The following is a 20,729-nucleotide window of genomic DNA, read 5'->3' as shown; positions in this document are numbered from 1 at the left end:
TTATAACTGGTATCAATGGGAGAAAAAAAAACATTTACTGAGTACAAAGCCTATGTGCCAGGCATTGTGCTAGCAGCTTTACATACAGTAATAGGAAAAAAAATTAGGATTTTTCTATGAGTTCTTTTCACTGCATGTGAAATTCTACCCTGCAATTAACAAGGAAATTTAAATAGTTATACAAGTACCAGACCTTTGGCAGGTATATTAACTCCCAGGCACTCACAGGGGTATTTCTAAATTCACAGGACAAAAGGAACAAGCCCCTAAATTTGTCAATCACACTGACTATCAAGTGCAAATGTCTTAAACTAGAAAAAAGTATAAATTTGGCTAAAAGGTACCACACATAGAATAGTTTTAATTACTGTATTACAATTTATTGTATTTTTTGGTAAAAGCAGCTTTGTACAATAACATTATTTTAAAGTCATTTTGAAAGGTTAATTTGAAACACTAAAACATAATTAAAATCTATTAAATTATACATACTCAGTAAGGACTTATATTCTGTCCAAAAAAAAAAGGCAAAGTTAGTGAATCCAAGTAATGTTATATGACCCGTATATGTTAAAGATGGTAGTGTTAACCTTTGAAAATGTTAACTGCAAAAAAGGCTCAATTTTTTTTAACATTTCTAGACGGAGGCTAGTAGAGAGACTATGCTAAGAATAATGTCTTATAGCTGAACTCAGCAAGAGTGAATTCAAAAACCTGCAGAAAATTAGAAAGGTTGAAGGAAGATTTTAATAATATTCTTTACAAGAGAAAAGATGGGAGAATGGGTACTTAAGAGCCTCAGAGACCTTTGAGTGACAAGACAGAAAACATGAAATAATGAAAAGTAGTCAGTTAATTTTAAAGATGAAGAACCACCCAAACCTGGCTTACATGAAAGAAGAAAGTCAAAGAAACATATTGGAGCATCTAAGAAAGTAACTTCAAGAAGAAAGATGCAGGGGGGAATAAGGGGAAAGAAAGCTTGCAGATGAATAAGGCACATCTATTTTCAAATAATTTTGACTGCTCCTTTCTAAAACTCAATGCTTTAAACAGTGCTTTCAAAGTCATTGCTCCACAATCTAGCAGGAAGAGGGCCCAAGAATCTCATGGTTATGCATGCTCTCAAATCTTCAAATTTTAAAAATTATCCTCTTTGGATCGCTCTTGCTTGTCAATTTTTAAAAAAAATTTATCACTTTAGCAGCAATTCAGCAATCTTTAATTGTATGCCTGTTGTAAACCCCACTGCTCTACTTTATCTGTTTCTAGTGAAAACAACAAATACTGGAAATTCACTTCAAATAAAGCTAAGTGCAGAGCTGATATCCTGAAAAAGATATTTGTGACATTAGATCAATGTAACTAAAATGGAACTCCTAACATAAAAGCATGAAACCAATATAAAATCCTTCCACAATATTTTGGAAAGCTAAGGTAATTTCATAAATACTGTCAGTGCATAGTAAGCTAAACTAGTAGTACTCTCTCTGCCCTTTTACAGTGCAGTATCATCTTCCCTGAAGTCTCCCACCAGGAGTGAGTGCTTGTCAGGTTCATTGGTAACAGTGCTGTTTAGGGAACGTTTATCAGACAGTAGTGTATTTATGGAGGCTCTACTATAATTAACAATCCGGTCCAGCAAACTCAGTTGAGGAGAAATTCTTGAGGTGTCATCTATTCCAACATGAACACTGATTTCTGAAGAACTCTTCTGTCCTATCTGGCTCCGGGTATGCAGTTCATATTTCTCATAAGTTGGTTTCCTATAACTGGACACATGCAAAAGTATACTAGTTTGAAATAATTGACCAAGTGTGAACTAGATGCTTGTTACATTAGAAAATGAAAGAAGTAAGAAAATAGTTTGGAAGTTTCTCAAAAAGTTAAGCAATTATCATAAAAAGTAAATCAAACCTGTTGCCCTCTAGGGAATTTCATCTCATACTGACCCTACCAGACAAAGTTTAACTGCCTCACAGGATTTCCAACGCTGTAACCTTACAGAAGCACACTGCCACATCTTTCTCCCATGGAGTGGCTGGTGAGTTTGAACTGTTGACTTTTTGGTTAGCAGCCAAGCACTGTGCCATAAGGGCTGACCTGGTAATTCCATTGCTAGGTATATACACAAAAGAATTGAAAGCAAGGACTCAAACAGGTACTTGAACACCAATGTCTGTTGCAGCACTATTCACAATAGCCAAAGTTGGAAACAACCCAAGTATCCATCAACAGATGAATTATTAAATAAAATGTGGTATATACGTACAATGGAATATTACTCAACCATGAAGAGAAATGAAGTACTGATACATGCTACAATATGGATAAACCTTGAAAACATTGCGCTGAGTGAAATAAATCAAAACAAATATTGTAAAATCTCACTTATATGAAACATCTAAAATGAGTAATTGCAAGTTGGTGGTTAATAAGGGCTGTGAGAAGGAGAAAATGGGAAGTTATTGATGGAGTGAGTACTGAGTTTGTGTCTAGGTTTAAAATTTTGGGAAAATGAATAATGGTGTTAGCAGTACAACCTGGTAAAAGCTATTAATGTCACTGAATTGTGTACTTACAAGGGTTACAATAGCAAATTTTGTTGTATATATTTTACCACAATAATTTTTTAATGAAAGAAGTAAATTAATCTGGCATGAAAGTGTGTTAAGGGTGATCTCTGTTAAAAAGGTAAACAATTGTATAGTCAAATGAAATCCTACTTCTCATAGACAATGTACTAGATTTTACCTCACTTACTGCTTGTGGTTACTATGTATAAACTACATAAGGTAACAATTACATAACTAATATTTATTATTATGAAATTCGTTGGCTTATCATTGCCCAATATAACCTACCAAAATAGACAGATAGACTGTGTATGATAAAAGGAATACAAAATATAAACTTGAACAAGCCATTAGACTTACAGTTTAAGGAAGAGAGAAGAAAGCACTACAGAAACAGATGAAGCAGCCATGGCAGCAGATCCCATCCAGGGCTGCAAAACCAAACCAATGGGCATAAAAACTCCTAGGAAATAAATTTGGATTAGCTAGAACACACAGCAGTAAAGAAACTACCATAAAGATTTACAAAACACTTTAGTTTTAAAATATTTACAGTATTTTATCTTTTCGTTGATGGATATAGCATAGTTGCCAAGTTTTCACTAATAGGATTTTGCTGTGAACACTCTTATACGAGGGTAAGTCAAAGTATTGCTATAAAATCATACAAACCTTTATTAAACAAAAATATTAAAATGTGAAGCCGTTGTTTCTTGATATAGCCTCCATCTAGGTTTACACTTCTGAAGGTGATGTTTCCATCTCTCGAACCCTTCCCCAAATAATTCTGCATTCTTTGATTTACAGTGTCAAAACTGCAGTTTGGGTATTGCTGAGGCACTCCAATCATGTTCCTTTTAACTATTCTTAGAGTTTTGGGAACAAAAAGAAGTCCAGAGGGGCAAGATCAGGGTTACAAGGGTGAGGTTTCCCAATAAAATTCTCATAGGACAGCCCTGCTACCCTTGAAGAATGCACAGGTACATTGTCACGATAGAAAAAAAAAAAAATATTCTTGATGCAAATGTCCTGGTCTTTTTCTTACCAATGCTATTTTTCAATTTTCTTAAAACTTCTTCATAATAGCTCCTTTTATCATCCTGAGTCCTTTGAGAAAACATGCCAAAATTATGCTTCTGGAATCCTCAAAATAATAGTCATAACCTTCTAAGCCGACTTACGTGCCTTAATTTTATCTGGCCCTACAGATCTTCTTGGAAGACACTGTTGTTTTTTTTATTGTACCTTTTTTTGTGAAGGCACCTTAATGAGACCAAGACAAGTGTATTGCTGAGAAAATTTGTCTGTAGCCATCTAGTGACCACAGAGAAACGTTTAAACATGTTTTGTTGGGGATAAACCTATGCATGCATGAACTGGAATCCTAATAGCAATACCCTTGTACAAGTCAGCAAGACTCGTTATGGCTTAAAATCAGAATTACTCATTTTAACATTATCTCTCATCATACCAAGGTGATATAGACAAAATTTAAGGACAAAGTTTTGTGCTTCTAATAAAAACAAGAAGAATTAAACTAAAATAGGTTAGATCTCTATGATTTCAGAAGAGAAAGTAATACTAGTTAACAGTCACATACCAGCAGCGATGGGAATTCCAACTAGATTGTAAATTAGAGCAAAGACAAAATTTATTCGAATCCTCTTGACTGTTTTTCTTGATAAGTCAATACTTGCTACTACATCCAGAAGATCATTCTGAGAACAGAAATATTTGTGATATCCGTGAGAAACTATTACTTAACTATTAACTTTTGTATTTGCTACTATATATATAGTGCACCTTAGTCTTCAAACTGACACATTTGTTCTTAAACACTTTAAAGAGGTCTTGTGAAGCAGATTTGCCTAATGCAATGCATAGTTTGTTTTCTTGACTGTTGCTTCCATGAGTGGTGATTGTGGATCTAAACAAAATGAAGTCTTCAACAACTTCAGTTTTTCAACAACTTCAATTTTTCCTCCATTTATCATTATGTTATTTATTGATTCAGTTGTGAGGATTTTTTTGTTTTCTTTACATTGAGGTACTGTGTACATACTGAAGACTGTGGTCTTTGATCTTCATCAACAAGTATTTTAAGTCCTCTTTGCTTTCAGCAAGCAAGATTGTATCATCTGCATACACAGCAGGTTATTAATGAGTCTCTAACCCTGATGTCATGCTCTTCATATAATCCAGTTTCTCTAGTTAGTTCCTCAGCATACAGATTAAGTATGGTGAAAGAATACAACTTTGGCACACACCTTTACTAATTTATGATGTACAGCCTACTTACCATCCCAAGATAATTACTGGACATTGAACACATTAATTTCCTAACCAAAAAATCCCACTGCCATGGTGTTGATTCTGATACAGCACAGCAACCCTACAGGACAGAGTTAAACTGCTCTCGAGGGTTTCTAAGATAGTAAATCTTTATGGGATCAGATAGCCTCAACTTTCTCCTGAAGAGAAGCTGATAGGTTTGAACTGCCAACCTTACAATTAGCAGCCAAATGTTTGACCCATTGCACCACCATGGCTTCTTATATTAACTCCAGTAGAACAAAATTGTCAGAGTAGGGGCAACTGGAGGTCAGGTAATCAATTGAGTTTCAGCTCAGGTCCACTGGGTCTCCAAACCTAATTTGTAGCTATTTCCCCAGTTCCAGAATGTATAATTGGAATATACACACATAACAATTAGAAGAACCCCAGATTGTTTTCCTAAACTATGTAGTGGAGACTATTATAGCAAGAAAGGTCAAGGGCAACCATTGGAACTTCCCAAACCTAGAAAAATGGTAAACTAAAAGCACTACTACATTCCTGTAGGAATTGCAGAGCTTAATTCCAGTCAGTGACTTGTGGGATGTTGGGGTAGTGATTTTTACTACATTCCCATTCAACTAGTCTATTTGGCCATGCAAAACACAGATAGATCTAAGACAGTGACAGTGAATAATTGCAAACTTAACCAGGTAGTAACTCCAATTGCACTTGATATTCCCGACATGGTTTCATTACTTGGCCAAATTAACACATCTCGTGGTGTGTGGTACACAGCTATTGATCTGGCAAATGCTTTTTAATCAATGTCTGTTAGTAAAGACTACCAGAAGCAGTTTGTCTTCAGCTGGAAAGGCCAGAACCATACATGCGTTGTCCTACCTCAGAGGTATACTAACTCTCCATATTAAGTCCTATGTCTTAATTTAGTCTGCAGGAACCTCAGTTGTATTTTCCTTCCACATAACATCATACTAGTCCATTACATTGATGGATTTATGCTGACTGGACTTAGTGATCAAGAAGTAGCAACTGCTCTAGACTTATTGATAAGACATCTACAAGTCAAAGTGTAGGAAATAATCCTGACAAAAATTCAGGGGGCCTTCCACCTTAATGAAACTTCTAAGGGTCCAGTGGTGTGGGACATGTCAAGATATCCTTTCTAAGGTGAAGGATAAGTTACTGCATTTGGCTATTCCAGATGTAGTTTCATTATTTGACCAAATTAACACATTCCTTCTAAGGTGAAGGATATAAGTTGCTGCATTTGGCCTCTCCCATAACTCAAAAGGAGACACAATGCCTTGTGGCCTTCTTTGGGATCTGTAGGCAATATATTCTTCTTCTAGGGTATGCTACTCCAGCCTATTTACTGATCCAGAAAGCTGCTAGTTTTGAGTGGGACATGGAAGAAGAGAAAGCTCTGCCCTGGGGTCAGGCTGCCATGTAAGCTATTCTGCCATTTGAGCCATGCTGTTGATGTAGTTAAGTGCCATGGAGTCAGTTTCATCTAATAGCAACCTTGTATAGGGTTTCCAAGGCATGACTGTTGGGTTTGAACTATAAACCTGTCAGTTAGCAGTCCAGTGGTAGGATGGAAGTTATAAATGGGTTTAGCAAGATGGATTTCCACTCACCAAGGTCAACCTGGCTACAGTCATTGCTGAGTGCCCACTCTGCCAGCAGCAAAGGCCAATACTGAGTTCACAATTTGACACCCCATGATGATCGGTCAGCATTATATTTGATGGCTTCAATCATGAAAAGGACAATGTGTTATTCTTATTGGAACAGAAACTTACTGTGGATATGGATTTGCATGTAATCCCAAACTACCATCTATGAACTTATAGAATGCTTTATCTATCATCATGGTATTTCACACAGCATTACCTCTGATAAAGAACTAACTTCTAGTAAATGAAGTGTGGCAATGGGCTCATGGTAATGTAATTCACTAGTCTTAGCATGTTCCTCATCATTCTGAAGTGACTGGCTTGACAGAACAGTGGAAGGATCTTTTAAGGACTCGGTTACAACACCTGCTAGGTGGCAATACCTTGCAGGGCTGGGGCAGTATTCTCCAGGATGTGGTCTATTCTTTAAATCAGCATCTAATATATGGTTCTGTTTCTCCCATAGCCAGGATTCACAGGTTCAGGAATCAAGAGGCAGAAATGGGAGTGTCACCACTCTCTATTCCTCCTAGTGATACACTAGCAAATTTTTTGCTTCCTCTCCCCACAACCCTACAGTCTGTATACAACAGTGAACCCAGTAAATTGAAAGTTCATACTGCCATCTGGTTATTTTGGGCTCCTCATGCTTCTGAATCAACATGCAAACAAGGGACTTTATTTGGAGATTGTTGTTGTTAAGTGTTGTAGAGTTGGTTCTACCCATAGCTACGTTGCATAGGGTTTCCGAGGAGCAGCTGGTAAAACTTGAACCATGGCTTTGTGGTGCAAATAGACTTTACAGTCAAGCACATTATGGTTTAAAATGACTGGATGAGTGACAAGTTGGCAAGGGTTGAACAGTATGGCTTATTTTATGTGTCAACTTGGCTAGACTATGGTGTCTAGTTGTTTGGTCAAAACCTAATTCTAGATGCTGTTATGAAGGTATTTTGATTATTTAATTAGCATTCATAATCAGCTGCCTCTATGTAAAGGAGATTACTGTTAATAATGTGGGTGGGCCTCACTCAGGGCCTAAGAGGAGATCTGAAGTATCCCAGGGAAAAGGAATTCTGCCTCAAGTCTGTAACCTAGATATCTTGTCTGAATACCTAGTCTACTACTTGGCCTATGGATTTCAGACTCAAGATTGCTGGAGTTTCTAGTCTACTTCATTACCTACAGATTTTCGATTTGTCAGTTCCAGTATTGCATAAACTACTTCCTTAAAATAAATCAATTTCTCTCTCCCTGTCTTGGTCTCAATCTCAGTTCAGTCTCAGTATCAGTCTCTTTCTCTCTCTGTGTATGTCTATCTCACTGACTCTGTGTCTCTGGAGAAGTATGACTAATACAGATAGCTTCTCAAATGATAGGCCACAGAACTCACCCTTATTAAAACCACATCAGCTGCTTCAATGGCTACATCTGTGCCTGTGCCAATAGCAATTCCAACATTAGCCATTGCCAAAGCTGGGGAGTCATTGATTCCATCGCCTACCATTGCTACCTGTTTTCCCTCTTCTTGAAGTTGCTTCACTTTAGCAACCTTGTGGGAAGGTAGAACTTCGGCAAACACCTTATTAATGCCAACCTACATGAGGAAAAATAAAATTAATTCATATAAGGAATATTACTGAGAATCTGAAAAATGCTTAGCAATAACAAGCCATCATTTTCATCCATCAGACATTCAAACTTTATAAAAATTATAATGTCCATTGTTAGCAAAAAAGTGGAAAAATTAGTTCCCTTATACTCTGTTGGTGGGTGTATAAATTGGTAATGTTCACAGTAGTAAGGTTGGCCCAGGATCGGGCAGTGTTTCATTCTGCTGTGTATAAGGTTGCTATGGGTCGGTATCAACTCAATGGCACCTAACAACAACAATTTATTTGACAGCATCTATCAAAATGTGCATTCTACGCAAAGGCATTAGACTGTGCGGATCATAACAAACTATAGATAACACTGCAAAGAATGAGAATTCCAGAATGCTTCATTGTGTTTATGTGGAACCTGTATATACACCAACAGGCAGTTGTTAGAACAGAACAAGGGGATACAGAATGGCTTAAAATCAGGAAATGTGTGTGCCACAGTTGTATCTTTTCACCATACTTATTCAATCTGTATGCTGTGGAAATAATATGAGAAGAACGTAGCATCAGGATTGGAGAAAGACTCATTAACAACCTGAGATATGCTGATCACACAACCCTGCTTGCTGGAAGTGAAGAGGACTTGAAATACTGATGAAGATCAAAGACTACATTGGATTGCAACTCAATGTAAAGAAAATGAAAAATCTCATTACTAGACCAATAAATGACATCATAATAAATGGAGAAAAGACTGAAGTTGAGGAAGACTAAACTTTGTTTGTATCCACAATCCACATTCATGAAAGCAGCAGTCAAGAAATCAAATTATGCTTTGCATTAGGCAAATTTGCTGCAAAAGACCTCTTTAAAGTGTTAAATAACAAAGATATCACTTTGAGGACGAGGGTGCACCTGACCCAAACCATGGTATGTCCAACTGCCTCATATGTATGTGAAAGCTGGATAATGACTAAGGAAGACCACAGAAAAAAACATGTATTTCAGTTATGGTGCTGGTAAAGAATATTGAAAGTACATGGACTGCCAGAAGAACAAATGAATCTGTTTGGAAGAAGTACACCCAGAATGCTTCTTAGAGGTGAGGATGGTGAGACTTTGTCTCTTGTATTTTGGACATGTTGTCAAGAGGGACCAATATCTGAAGAAGGACTGCATGCTTGGCAAAGTGGAGGGTTAGTAAAAAAGACGAAGACCGCAACAAGATGGACTGACACAATGGCAACAACAAGCTCAAACATAACAATTGTGAAGATGGTGCAGGACGGGGCAGTGTTTTGTTAAGTTGTGTATATGGCTGTTATGAGTTGGAACTGACTCAACAGCACTGAAAAACAACATTGAAATATGCATATCCTTTGGCCCACTGATTCCTCTTCTAGCTATATTTTGGACATACTTATACATGTACAAACAGATACATTTAAAAGGATCTTCATTATTGCCCTGTTTGTAACAATAACATTTTGAATACCACCTAAGTGTCCATCATTAGGACAATGATTAAACAAATTATTATACACAAATACCATGGAATTCCATGTAGCAATGTAAAAAGAATGAAACTTTTTTTTTTTAATGTTCAAGTATGGACAAAAATCCAAGGTATATTGTTACATAAAAAAAAATATATATATATATACCTGTTAAACAAGCTGTACAAAATTATTCAACTGATGCTGAATATACTAGAACTATATATTTGTATATGAACAGACATGCATATGAAAAAATGCAGGGAATAAGACTGAACAGAGAGCACGGGAAAAGAGTGATTTAAACTTTTGGAGGTAAGGAAAATTTGGGGATCAGTAGCAGAGAAATGACATGTTAAAATGATGCATATTAGGAAGATTGCTCCATCAGTATTATTTAGGATGGACTAGTGGAGGCAGTGATGAAGCTATTGCCCTGTTTTAGGTATGAGATTATGAAAGCATGCTTTAGGCTGGCAAGTACTGAGAAAGAATATGAGCAACACTTCAAAGGAAGCATCAAGAGAAACAGTGTACAATATTACTCAGCAATCCATAAATCAGGCAAAAGCCTTTTATTTATAAAAGTAGCACACAAATACTTTTAGCAGGACATATCAATTCTTTAAGGAATCAGCTAAGGCTACTCAATGATAATGAAAATAATAGGTAATATTAACTCTTTCAGAGTCTGAAGGCAAAAAGAAAATGTATATGAAGAATTAGAAGTTCCTAAATGCCCCTGCCACAATAACTAAGTAAACCAATTACCTGAGAAGCAATACATCTAGCTGTTTTACTGTTGTCTCCAGTCATCAGAACTACTTCTAAACCCATAGATTTCAGAATATGGACAGCCAATTCTGCTTCAGGCTTCACTGTATCAGCAATGGCTATCAGCCCACACAGCTCATCTAATATAGAAACAGCAAAAGAGAAAACAGTTTTAAATACGGTAAAATATATTCTGACTTAAAATTTCAGAAATAGATGTATTAAGTAACATTGTTCAGGGCTCAGCTTCACTCAAAATATCTGTGAGCTCACACAAACTTTAAAACCCTTAATGTGCACCAAACCTCAATATTTGGTTATGAAAATTAATAGAGTGAAGAAGGGATAATTAATGATCATGCATGCATATTAGGAGTTACTTGTTGCTGTTGTTAAATGCCATGAAGTTGGTTCCAACTCACAGTGACCCTGTATAGGGCTTTTGAGGAGTGGCTAGTGGGATTGAACCATTGATGTTGCAGTCCAGTGCTTATCCTACACTACCTCCCAGGATTCCATAGTACCAAATACCTTAGCTAATTTAAAGGCAAATTAAAATGAAGATACTTTTTTTTTAAGGTAAACGGAGTTGGAGACAAAATTACCGTTTTATACTGGAAAGAAAAATCTCTGTAAGAACCTATTTTATTTTAAATAATAATAATAATCTCTGCTCCTTCCTTGTCTTAGAAAAGCTATGCTTTCATATTAGCAATGATTATAAATATTGACTCATTAACCTCACAGCTGGAAATTTACCCTAAGAAATAATTTAACAAAATTACCAAAATCCTCAAAGTACCAAAATCCTCAAAGATGCTTATTGCAGTATTACTTATAATATTAGGAATAGTCTAAATTTCCAAGAACAGGGGGGTGATTAAGTTATTCATGGTATATACATTTCATATGTTATATTATCATTAAAATACAAGCATCTAGCAATACTGGAAAATATTTATTATTAAATAAAGCAGAATAAAATAGTGTGTATACAAGGGATTTAAGATTTTTATTCTAATTTTATTATTCTAATTAAAGAGGTATAGTATACATATAACAATATGCCCATTTAAAATAGTTTATGTAGTAATACTATAATTATATTAAAATGTGTATATTGTATTAAGTGTTGTACAGTCAGTTCTAACCCTGGATAGGGTTTTCAAGGCTTGTAACTCTTTGTGAGATGAACAAAAACAGAAATAGAATATATAAAATTAAAACTGATACTGAGTATGATGGACCTACAAATGTTATTTCACTTTGCTATTATTTTAATATATAATAGGTTTTAAAAATCCTCATGTAGTTATTTTTCTTTTTAACGAATATTTTTATTTTTGGTAAAAACATGTACAGCAAAACCTGCTCTCATTACAGAGTGTCAAGACATAATGATCAGTGACATTGGTTACATTGTTTATATTATATCAGCATTCTCATTGTTTGTTTTAGTTGTTTCACTCCCATTAACTTAAACTCACTGCCCACCCCACACTTTCTCACCTATTTTTAAAATAGCTGCTGACCATTTGGTCTTGCATAATTTTTAAAAACAGAACGTAATACTTAAAGGTGGCAATCTTTATTTATTTATTTTTTAACTGAACTGTTAGTTGTTTAAAGGTTATTTCAGAAGGTAGTTTCAATTCAAGGTTTGAAGAGAAATTCAGGACCATGCTCTTGGGGACTCCTCCAGCTTCAATAGGTCCAATAACTCTGGAATCTTTAAAAAGTTAAAGTTCTGTTCCACATTTCTCTTTTTCTATCAGGATCCATCTATTAAGTCCCTGATCAGAACATTCAGTAGTGGTAGCTGGGCACCATATAGTTCTGGTCTTAAGGCAGAGGAGACTATGTGTGGTTGATGGAGACAATTAGCCCTATAATCTGATTCCTTCTCTGAATCTTAGGTTTTGTTCTTTCTCTTTTGTTCCAGAAAAATAGGGACCAATAGTTGTGTATCTTAGATGGTCACTTGTAAGCTTTTTGTTTGTTTTAATTTTAAAAAAAAATGTTTTATTGTGAATTATGTGATAGTTTACGTGGGAGAACATTAGCTTTACATTCATCCTATCGTATATCATTTCATCGCCATGGTTACAATCCCCTCCATGCATCATCAACCAACCAAAGACTATACCCTGCAAGCCTGTCCCCCGGTCATCAGTACACAGCCCCTCTCCCTCTCTGGGTCTAAAGTAAGCTTTTAAGACCCCAGACTCACTGTACTAGGAGGTAGAACATAAACCCTAAGGACTGTATTATGACAATTGATGGCACCATGACCATAAATCCTTAAGCCAAGAGAACTAATCCGATGAGGGGACTGTGACTGGCCATGTCTAATTAATATAAGCATTTGTAGCCACCATCCTCTTTATATTCTTGTTACCTGCAAAATTATATATAACCTGTTGTTGTTAATTGTCATAGGGCTGGTTCCAAGGTACAGTGACCCTGTATAGGTTTTCCAAGGCTTAAAATCTTTGCAGACCAGAAAGCCTCATCTTTCTCCCATAGAGCACCGGTGGACTTGAGCAGCTAACCTTGTAATTCGCAGTTCAGTGCTTATCTTACAGAGCCACTGTATTTCCAATATATAACCTAGCATTTGCTAACTCATCCTTTTTTGTATGTACAACTTACTGACATCAATTATACCACTCATGCTGTACGAACTTCACCCACATTTGGTGCCACCTTAGCAAGTGTTTCTTCTCCCTCCTCCCCAGACCCTTGGTAACCACTAAGAATCGTCATTTCTGAATACTTACTATACATTTCATAAAAGTGAGAACATACAATATTTGTCTTTTAATGACTGACTTATTTTGCTCAACGTAATATCCTCTAGGTTCACATTATAAAATATTTGGGGAACTCATTTTTCTTTATCACTGAGTAGTATTTCACTTGCTTATCTACACATTTATTGATGGACATTTATATTTTTGCTATTGTGAAGAGTGCTGCAATGAATATAGGTATGCATATGTCTGTTCATTTCACTTCTATTAGATTCTTAGGAATGGAATTGTTGGGTAATATGACAACTCTACAGTTCTTTGAAGAACTGTCAGACTGTTTTCCACAGTGGCTGTACCATTTTGTATTCCCATAGGAAATGGATGAGGGTTCCAATATTCTCACATCCCCATCAAAACTTTTTTTTTTTTTTAAAGTTAGCCATCCCAGTGGGAATGAAATGGTATCTCACTATAGTTCTGATTTGCGTTTTTCGAATGGCTAATAGGAGTTCTGGAAGCGTAGTGGTTACGAATTGGGCTGCTAACCTCAGGGTCATCAGTTCAAAACTACCAGCTGTTCCGCAGGAGAAAGATGAGGCTTTCTGCTCCCATAAAGATTTACAGCCTCAGAAACCCTGTACAGGGTTGCTATGAGTCCTAACCAACTCTATGGCATATAACAACAGCAACAACAGGAGTCCTGGTGTGGCACCACAGGTTAAGCACTCGATCTCAAGATCAGTTTGAACTGCAAGTTGCTCCTTAGAAACCCTATAAAGTGTCACTATGAGTCAGAACCAACTCCACGGACCTTAACAAACAACAATGGCTAATAATGTTAATGTTCATGTTTATTGGTCATTTGAAAATCTTCTATGGTTAAGTGTCTGTTCATGTGTTTTGTCCATTTTTAAAATGGGTTATTATTTTTTTCTTTTTTTAAGTTTTTAATTGTGAATTGAGTGCTAGTTTACATGGGAGAACATTGGTTTTACACATACTCATCATTTCATTGTAATGATTACAATCTCCTCTGTGCATCATCATTCAACAAGATTAGCTTCTATTCTCTGGTTTTTTTGGGGGGGTGGGGAGGTGGGGAGGTGGAGAAATGTACAAAAAAATGCTCAGGAATACATAATCATTTACACAACCAAAGTGCACATTCTTCAAGCCTGCTTCCTGGACACCAGCACACAGCCTTTCTCTTTCCATGAGTCTAGAGTCCTCAGCTGCTTGAGCTCTCCATGCCATCACCTCTGCCTCCATCTCTGGTGTCACTGCTTCTTTAGATAGGATCCCACATTCCGTTTGTGCTCTTCTCCCTTGATGGTCCTAGGGTCTTCTTTTCCTGGATTATAAGATTAACTATTCCCTGCTTTTTGTTACAAAACTTTTACCTTCACAGTTGTGACAAATGCAATTAGTCATGATAACAATTACTCATTACTGAATCATAAGAATCCTATCCCCATCTCCTTTCACCAAACCTGTCTAGACAAGATGAAAACTATTCAGTGAGGATTCTACATTCCACTGCACACTCTGAAACTAAACTCCCTCTTAAGAACTTGTAAGCCAGTCACTTTGTGCCTTTTTAGTCATCCCCCTCCCCTAAACAAAAATCCTCACCACTGGACCAATAAACAACATTCTTATCAACGGAGAAAGATTGAAGTTGTCAAAGACTTCATTCTTCTTGGATAAACTATCAACACTCATGGAAGCAGCAGTCAAGAAATCAAAAAACATTGCATTAGGCAAATCTGCTGTTGAAGAGCAAAGATGTCAGTTTGAGGACTAAGGTGCACCTGACCCAAGCCATGGTATTTTCTATAACCTCATATGCATGCGAAAGAAAGCTGGACAGTGAATAAGGGAGACCATAGAAGAATTGAGGCTTTTGAGTTATGATGTTGGAGGAGAATACTGAAAGTGCCATGGGCTGCCAAAAGAACCAATAGATCCATTTTAGAAGAAGTACAGCCAGAGTGCTCCTTGAAGGCCAAGATGGCCAAACTTCGTCTCTCATACTTCGGACATATTGTCAGGAGGGACCCATCACTGGAGAAGGATATCATGTTTGGTAAGGTGGAAAGTCAGAGAAATAAGATTGGGCTAGTGGCAGCATCGATAGTCTCAAGTGTGGCAACAGTACTGAGGTTGGCCCAGGATCTAGCAGTGTTTTGTTCTGCTGTGCATAAGGCTACTATGAGTCAGTACTGATTCAATGACACCTAACAACAACAACCACCCCCCCACCCACCAATTTAGGTAGTCAATGTCTAAGTTGCCTGTCCCTATCAACCTTTTATACAGAAGGGATAGGATTGATCCTTGATGTGAAGACTCCTTCCCTCTCAGTTGGTATTTTGAGATACTACATCCATAAGTATAGGTCAAGTTCATCAAATTGTAGAAATTTATACTTGTTTCCTTTATCATTTTTGCTTTAATCTTCCTCTAGTCAAGTTCAGATCATCAAGCAATCAAGGCTAGGACGAATGAGTACTACCTACAAGTTTGGCATTCTTGTGCATCTCCCCTCACTTCATATCAGCTGAACACTTCATTCTCAGCTCTAGCCCTCCATGGTTAGGTCCTTGTCCATGGGCTCAGGAGTCCCCAGGTCTCCTCATACTTCAGACCAACCAGTCCTTTTTCTTCTCCCTCTCATCTCCAGGTTGACGGGAGTCTAAGGAATGTGGTCAAACTCAGCCCATATCTTCATTCCTGCCTTTTCCCTTCTACTCACCAGAAGAACAATGTGGTCACCAGCAAGCTTGCACGCCTGCTCATGTGTTCCCTTTGAGTTTCAGTCTTGGAAGGGGTTTGTCCTGAAGGGACTTGATTGCTTGCCTTGATGGCTCCCCAACAAACAACTTGCTTGTTCTTGTAGTAGCCAATCAGACTGTCATTTTTGCTTTGGATTTTACTTGTCTCTTTGTTGTTAAATTGTAATGTATTTTAGATATTAGCCCCTTATCGACGTCCTAGTGTTGTACTGCCGGATACGTATTGGACCGCTAGCCACAAAGTCAGTGGTTCAAACCCTCCATGGGAAAATTATACAGGTCCGCTATGAGATAATCCAATTCAATGGCACTTACCAATAACAAGATCCTTACTGGTTGTATTGTTTCCAAGTATTTTTCCCCAGTTTGTAGGTTGTTTAAAAACAAACAAAAAACTCTTGATGGTCTTTTGATAAACATAAGCATTTCACTTTTATGAGGACTCAATTGTCTATTTTGTTTTTGCTACAAATATCATGCATTTGTTCTTGTGTTTCATAATCTATGATTGAAATAAACTGGGTCTCAAAGCTTTGCTCCTATATTTTTTTCAAAGAACTTTATGATTTTAGATTTAACATTTAGGTCCCTGATCCATCTCGAACTGGTTTTTATGTACAGCATAAGACACAGACTCTGCTTCATATTTATACATGTGAAATCCAGTTGTGATAGCACCATTTGTTGAAGAGACTGTTCCTTCCCTATTTAATGGATTTGGCTCCTTTGTGAAAAAATCAATTGACGATAGATGCCTGGATTTATTTCTGAGTTTTCAATTATATTCCATTGCTCTATATGTCTATCATTAAACCAGTGCTAGGATAAGTACTTTACAGAGAATTGCATAATTTTCACTGTGTACGTCTTTCACAAGAAGCTCTGGTAGTGTAGTGGTTACGAATCTGGCTGCGATCCTAAAGGTCAGCAGTTCAAAACTACCAGCTATTTTGCGGGAGAAAGATGAGGCTTTCTGCTCCCGTAAAGATGTACCATCTCGGAAACCCTGTAAAGGGTTGCTATGGGTCGGAATCGACACAACAGCACTTTAACAACAACAACGTCTTTCACAGCCCTGGGTAAGTTTCTTATAATTTATTCTCTTAGGTACTATGTAATGGAGTTGTTTTTCTTAATCTCCTTCTTAGGTTTCTCTTTGTATAGAAACCCAAATGATTTTTTTGTGTTGACATTATCCTGCAACTTTGCTAAATTCCTCTATTAGTTTTTTTGTTTTTTTTTTTAAAGCACATTCTTTGGAATTTTCTATATATCAGATCGTCATCTGTGAATAGAGATAGTTTTACCACTTTGCTACATTTTTCTTTAACTGTTGGCTAGGGAGGAAAATAATAAAGCCAAGAAAATGCAAGAGAATTTTTAATTAATCATTAACAACTATGTACTGCTAATATTTTCACTTTGTATTCAAGTTGTTGCTAAATAACCCTTATAGATAAGAAGGCTTACCATCAACTGCCACCAATACAGCAGTCCGACCTTTTCTCTCATGTTCAGTCATGGAATCATCTACATCATTGTTAATGATGAGACCATTTCTAATCATCCACTCCCGGTTACCAATGAGGACTTTGTACTGCTGATCATTAAAAGTATCTGAAAGAAAGCATAAAATATTTAGTGAGTTAATTTAATTTTTATAACAGCACCATGATCTTGCATAGCTACTACATTACATTTTTGGTAGAACATAGCTATCACAGACATTTTCAAATTTTCTAGTAATATACTGTTCCTTCTTGACTCTGGGGCTTTGAATACAGTTCTACCTCCACCCAAAAGATCTATACCTCTCCTTTCCAAAAAGCACATTCCACCATTCTTTAAGAGGCAGTTTAACCAGAGATGGAGGCAGAGATGATGACATGGAGAGATAGAACAGCCGAGGACTCTAGATTCATGGAAAAAGAAAGGCTGTGTGCTGGTGACCAGGAGGTAGGCTTGAGGAATGCGTCTTTTGGTTGTTTAAATAATTATATATTCCTAAGTGTTTTTGTGTGCACACAAAACAATAACAAAAAAACAAACACAGGGAATAGAAGCAAATACTGCTAATGATGATGCATGGAGGGGATTGTAACCATTGCAATGAAATGAAGTACGACAGGATGAGTGTAAAACCAATGCTCTCCCATGTAAACTCTCATTCAACTCACAAAAAAAACTTAAAAAAAAGCCTGTTTAAATGTCATTTTCTTGCTGAAATTTTCCCTTTGACCTTCCAGAAAAGTTCAATTAAATTCAAAATATTTATTGTGCATCAGTAGCTAAATGTGGCTGAACAAAAACATACAACTATATTGAGCTGCTTGTTTGAAACTGATGACCACTTACTTTAAAAGACCCTTAATGCTGTCTGACAAGTCTACTATATTTCCCAAGTCCATTCATTTTCTATTTCATAAGGATATTTCATATCTTCTCTCTCCTCAAATCTCTAATTTCTCTTCCCCTATTCTCATACAAAATGATGATGTGGCTTCCTACTTCAGAAGGAAAACAGAAGCAATCAGAAGAGAAGTTCTAGAAGATCTCATCATGTCTGCCCAACTACCTGTACCTGTGTCCATATCCTTTTACTTATTCTAGAACTTCTTTCCAGCAATTCTCTCCTCTTATACCTGCATCATCAAATTTTCTATCTTTAATAGATTGTTCCTGTTGTTAGGTTCCATCAAGTTGGCTTCAACTCATAGAGACCTTATGTAGAACAAAAAGAAATGTTACCTAGTCCTGCAATATCTTCATAGTAATTGTTATATTTGATCCTATTGTTGCAGCCACTGTGCCAATTCATTTCATTAAGGGTCTCCTTTTTCTTCTCTGACCTCTATTTTACTAGGCATGATGTCTTTCTTCTTCAATTTGTCCCTCTTGATGTGTACAAAGTAAGCAAGACAAAGTCTCACCATCCTTAATTCTCAAGGTACACTGTAACCATACTTACTCTAAGCAGATTCATTCATTCTCTTAGCAGTCAATGGTATATTCAATAGTCTTCACAAACACAACAATTCAAATGCACCAATTCTTCTTCAGTTGTTTTATTTTAAACAACTCTCTCTTAATCTTACATACTTCTCTACTGCTCTATTTGTTTGCATCTGTACATAGCAAAACTTCTCACAACTGTGGTCTCTATTAGCTTTCTCCAATTTATATTTCCTATTCTCATGTGAACCCATTCCAATAAAGTTTTTGCTTCTAATACTCTAATGAAATTGTTCATATAGTAGTACACCAGTGACCTTATTTTGATAAACCCAATGGTTAATTCTGTCTTCATTTCACTTGCCCTAGTAGCAGCATTTTTAACAGTTAATCATTCCCTACTTCTTTTTTTTTAAAGGCAGAGAAAAGATTTATTAAGCATAAACATTCTTACAGAGAGATAATAATGGGATTCCACTTTGCAAATAAAGAGGTGGAACCTGAAGTATAATTTGGCTTTTCCTTGATGTATCTTTTGGTCAGATACATGAGCTGTACTCCTGGTTCAAGTGTCCAAGCAGGTAATTTGAAGAATTTGTCTAAATATGCTTACTCTGAGTCTTGTTCCCCAGTCTCATGACTGATTAAATAATTTCCCCTTTACAACAGTTCCTTTCTCTACCTCCTTGTCAGTATCTTCTTATCATTATTGTTGTTGTTAAGTGCAGTTGAGTCTGTTCAGACTTATAGCAACCCTATATAGGGTTTCTTAGGAGTGGCTGAGGATGCTCTAATTTTTCTTCTGAGAAAAGCTGTATGTGGTGTGACATGAGACCCTCTTCTTTTCCCTGTTCTAACTGCCTAACACTGTGAGTCAGAACCAACTTGATGGCACATAACATAATGTGTTAAGACAGGTTTTATAATCTAGAATATGGTTTGTGTAAGTGAATGTTCTAAGATAGCTTGAGAAGAATGTGCATTCTGCTGTAGTTAAAGTATTACCTGTAGTTGAAGTATCTGTTCCAAAAATGTCTTTGAGTTCCCCTGCTGGAAACACGAAGTGTTTTTCAGTCTTTACCTTAACACTTGAATGGGGTACTTGCAGTAAAACATACAAAAGGGAGAGTGCCCCTAAACCTAACCACAGGAATTTCTCACTCTCAAATTAATTTACACTTAATTAATTACAGCAATTCTTCAAAATTATCATTTCATCGTTCCTTCTAATTTTTGTTATGTGGTTTTCTTTTGTTTGCTTGTTTGTTTTTTTTTTCCTCCAAACATAGCTTTACAGGTTTTCTCAATCTTTTTTTAGGCTTTTATTGTGTATTATGCATTGAGTGATAGTTTACATGGGACAACATCAGTTTTGCACTCGTCACTGCAATGATGACAATTCCCTCCATGCATCACCATTCAACAGTATTTCCTTCTATTCCCTCTGGGAATATCTCCACAGAGGAGATAGTTGAAGAGCTTCTGGAATAAAATTGTCCTAACATCCTGAAAAATGAACAGATAAGCATTCAAGAAGCTCAGTGAATCCCAGGAAAAACAGACCCTAAAAGACAATCTCCAAGACATATAATAATCAAGCTCTCCAAAATCAAAGTTAAGGACAGGATCTTGAAGGCAGCTAGGGAAAAGAGAAATATAACATACAAAGGCAATCAAATCAGAATAAGCTTGGATTTCTCAACAGAAACCATACAAGCAAGAAGGCAATGGGGAGACATATATAAAACCCTGAAAGAAAAAAACTGCCACCCAAGAATCCTCTACCCAGCAAAGCTGTCAATCAA

At 36.6% G+C, this 20,729-nt stretch overlaps 1 protein-coding gene across 2 annotated transcripts in view; it reads right to left on the bottom strand.

Moving 5' to 3' along the window:
- Positions 1 to 1,434: 1,434 nt before the first annotated feature.
- Positions 1,435 to 20,729, bottom strand: part of ATP7A (ATPase, Cu++ transporting, alpha polypeptide) — a 266,921-nt gene continuing 247,626 nt past the window's right edge. For both annotated transcript variants that reach the window (XM_006873741.1, XM_006873742.1), the window contains 6 exons: positions 17,443 to 17,589; positions 10,422 to 10,564; positions 7,944 to 8,147; positions 4,177 to 4,294; positions 2,937 to 3,039; positions 1,435 to 1,772 (listed from right to left, as the gene is read on the bottom strand). In XM_006873741.1, coding sequence (XP_006873803.1) covers positions 1,499 to 1,772; positions 2,937 to 3,039; positions 4,177 to 4,294; positions 7,944 to 8,147; positions 10,422 to 10,564; positions 17,443 to 17,589 — 989 coding nt within the window. In that variant the 3' untranslated portion in view covers positions 1,435 to 1,498. The remainder of the gene's footprint in view (positions 1,773 to 2,936; positions 3,040 to 4,176; positions 4,295 to 7,943; positions 8,148 to 10,421; positions 10,565 to 17,442; positions 17,590 to 20,729) is intronic.

The sequence above is a fragment of the Chrysochloris asiatica genome, unplaced genomic scaffold (assembly GCF_000296735.1).
Source record: "Chrysochloris asiatica unplaced genomic scaffold, ChrAsi1.0 scaffold00252, whole genome shotgun sequence".
In the NCBI taxonomy this organism is placed as follows: Eukaryota; Metazoa; Chordata; class Mammalia; order Afrosoricida; family Chrysochloridae; genus Chrysochloris; species Chrysochloris asiatica.
This window is presented reverse-complemented; position numbering and strand designations above follow the sequence as displayed.